This window comes from Leucopleurus acutus, assembly GCF_964270905.1.
Source record: "Leucopleurus acutus genome assembly, chromosome: 16".
Lineage (NCBI taxonomy): Eukaryota > Metazoa > Chordata > Mammalia > Artiodactyla > Delphinidae > Leucopleurus > Leucopleurus acutus.
In genome coordinates this window covers 81,435,120-81,438,330 of record NC_139158.1, presented here as the reverse complement: position 1 = coordinate 81,438,330, position 3,211 = coordinate 81,435,120, and the positions used below count along the sequence as shown (strand labels likewise).

The 3,211-nt window shown below is 50.9% G+C and overlaps 1 protein-coding gene across 1 annotated transcript; it reads right to left on the bottom strand.

The window, feature by feature from the left end:
* Positions 1 to 1,397: 1,397 nt before the first annotated feature.
* On the bottom strand, positions 1,398 to 2,360 carry MC3R (melanocortin 3 receptor; the record flags this gene model as incomplete). Its single annotated transcript, XM_082857301.1, has 1 exon — positions 1,398 to 2,360. One exon carries the CDS (start codon positions 2,358 to 2,360, stop codon positions 1,398 to 1,400), a length of 963 nt encoding a protein of 320 aa, XP_082713427.1.
* Between the last annotated feature and the right edge of the window lie 851 nt (positions 2,361 to 3,211).

Here is a 3,211-nt window from a genome sequence, read left to right as displayed (position 1 = left end):
GGTCTGACGGATGCCTGTAGCACACAACCATGGACAGCGCTCATCAGTGACTCTTGCCCTGTGTTCACAGGAGTGAATCACTTTACTTGATAGGTATAGACCTTGATAACAGGGTCACCCAACTTTAACACCATGTCGCGCAAAAGGAGCAGTGAACCAGAAACCATTCTCCTTAATAGATCACATCACATAGATAAAATGTGATAGAGGCACAGTTCTTAAGAGCAAAACAGTCTCCAGGAAAGCCGCAGGAAGCTCACAGACTCTAACTCTCCAAAACAACTGTCAGGCAATTTCTTGAGACACACGCCTTCCTACTCACGATTGCCTCTCTTGTTTTAAAGACAGAAGAGGAATAATAGGAAAAATTGCTTTTTTAAAATAGGGAAATGTATACTTTAAAATAGCAAGGTATCAAAATACTTTGTACACAGGTATGTCCTGATTTTCCAAAGCACTTTATCTCTCCTTCATTATTTTGAAAACTGCCCTATGTTGAATGTATAAAAACCCAACAAGAACAACAGTAACAACAAAAATAGAAGTGGGTTACATCCCCATGCTCTTTGCAGGGGGTGGAGGCTGGTGTGGGGTATGGTCAAGAAGAGGGGCAAACAGCATAGCATTACATTACTTCTTCCACAGAGTTTGTTGTTTTTAGGAAATTGTCTTTACCGTAAATAGAGTAGTAGACTAGAAACCAGTCCCGTATGAACTGAGAGCAAAGCCATCCAAGCAGCTGGCAGCCGGAGGTTGGTAGCTGTAACAGGTTTGCTTGGGAGAGGTTCAAACCACCCTCACTGTTACTGCGAATCCTTCAGTCTGACCTGAAGCATGAAGGCATGGGTGGGAAGCAGGGTGCAGGCAGGCGTCACAGACCCTGGGTGCATGAAGATGAATGCAGAAAGCGCCCAGAGCAGCCTTCACGGATTTCCCCCAGTGACTATTCGGGAAATCAGAGTTTGTGACTTAACCCACATTGGCATCCTTTCAGAGAGCCTGTTATAGACCATTTTCTCCTTTCAAAAGGCTTTCTGCAAGCTAAAAAACAAAAGACACACTGGGACTCCCCTGGTGGTCCAGTGGCTAAGACTCTGTGCTCCCCGTGCAGGGGATCCGGGTTCAATCCCTGGTCAGGGAACCAGACCCCACATGCTGCAATGAAGAGTTGGCATGCTGCAACAAGGATCCTGCCTGCCGCAACTAAGACCTGGCGCGGCCAGAAAAACGCCCCCCAAACCCCCAGAACAACAACAACAACAAAAAGACACAAACGACCATGACTGTGAACACATTTTTAAGTCTTTTAAGTATTTTTTCCCCTTCTTTTTGAACACTTTGGCTGGATGCAGGGTCAAAAGTGATCAGACCGATAACCCTTCCTATGGTCCTGCATCCTACCCAACGCTCATGCCGTTGCAGCTGCAGAGAATCTCCTTGAACGTGTTGCGCAGCTCCAGGCTGCGGAAGGCGTAGATCAGGGGGTCGATGACGGAGTTGCACATTATGAGGACCAGGTAGGTGTTGAAGTGGGCGGTGTAGCAGACGCAGTAGGGGTTGGTGGGGCAGGTTATGATGAAGATGAGATGGAGAAAGAAGGGGGCCCAGCAGAAGATGAACACCCCCAGCAGGATGCTGATGGTGACGGCCCCCCTCATGCACGAGTGCTGCTGCGGCGCCACCCCAGCGGCGGGTGGCAGTGCCGCGATGCGCTTGACGTGCAGCCGGGCGAAGAGGAACATGTGCACGTAGAGGGTGCCCATGAGGAGCAGCATGGCGAGGAACATGGTGACGAGGCACACGATGACCATCTTGCTCTCAGAGTAGACGATGAACACCACGCCGCAGACGCCACAGCACAGCCAGATGGCCGCGATCAGGCCTAGCGCCTTCCTCACGGTCATGATGCTGTGGTAGCGGAGCGCGTAGAAGATGCTGGTGTACCTGTCGACGGCGATGGCCAGGAGGTTGCAGATGGAGGCCACCAGGGAGATGCAGATCATGGAGTCGAAGACGTTGTCCATGTGCTGCAGGAACTGGTCCTCGAAGGTCAGGTAGTCGCTGTTGACGATGGCGATCATGATGGTCTCCAGGGCGTTGGACACGCTCACCAGCATGTCGGCCACGGCCAGGCTGCAGAGGAAGAAGTACATGGGAGAGTGCAGGTTGCTGTTCCTGACCACGGCCAGGACGACCAGGATGTTCTCCATCAAGCTGATGATGCCCAGAGCCAGAAAGACCTCAGGCTTGATGAAAACCTGCTCGCAGAAGCTCTTGCCGCTCTGGTTGCTGAAGGAAAGGTGCTCTGAGCCATTAGGCAGCGTTGGTTGAGCAGAGAGCCGGCAGCTCGAAGCATTCATTGCCAACAGACGGCTGATCGGAGCCGGGGCTCCAGCAGGGTCCGGAGGCTGCGGCTTCTGCTGCTGAGTACAGGAAAGGAAAGAAATCTCCCTCTAGATCCTTGTTTCGGATGCTTGTCCAGTCTAGACTTAGATTTTGTTCTTCTGCAGAATAAAAGGATGAAGGGAGGGAGAGAGAGAGAGAAAGTCAGCTTGGAGACGTACAGAGAACTTTCCTCTGCTTCTCCAGGACAAACAGTTTTATAGATACTCTGTCGTATCTCCCTCCCTTCTTACCTTCCTTCCTTCTTTCTCCCTCTTAGCCCCTCTCACATCCCCACCTGGGGATAAAAAACCAGCCACTGGCTGCTAGTTATGGCGGTTTTCATAGCAAGACAGAGGCTGTGGTACCTGTTGTTAGCAGTGAAGGGTGAACACTCAGGTTTTATACGTTGGCTGGAGGCAAACAATTCCTACTTAATCTTCAGCGCAGCGAAATGACCACTGAGCATCGGGTGCCTCTCTGACTGACAGCAGGACGGGTTCCAGGGCTTGGAAAGAGATTAAAAGGCAGCCTGGTGCCCTCTGCTGGCCAGGCTGCGTATCTGTTCGCTGGCTTGGCTGCGCAGTGTTTATTGTCATGGAAATAACCACAGCCGTCCTTTCATCCATTTATCTGTTCATTCATTTGTGTGTGTGTGGGGGTGGGTAGCAAACATTTATTAAGCACCTACCACGTGTCGGGCTTCTGCCCAGTGTGGGAAACTCAGTGGTGAGTAAGACAGACACGCTGTCCCTGTTTCCCCCAAACTCAGAGTCTGGGGTGGGAGACAAAAAATCAGGCAATGATATTACAGTGTGATGAATGCTTG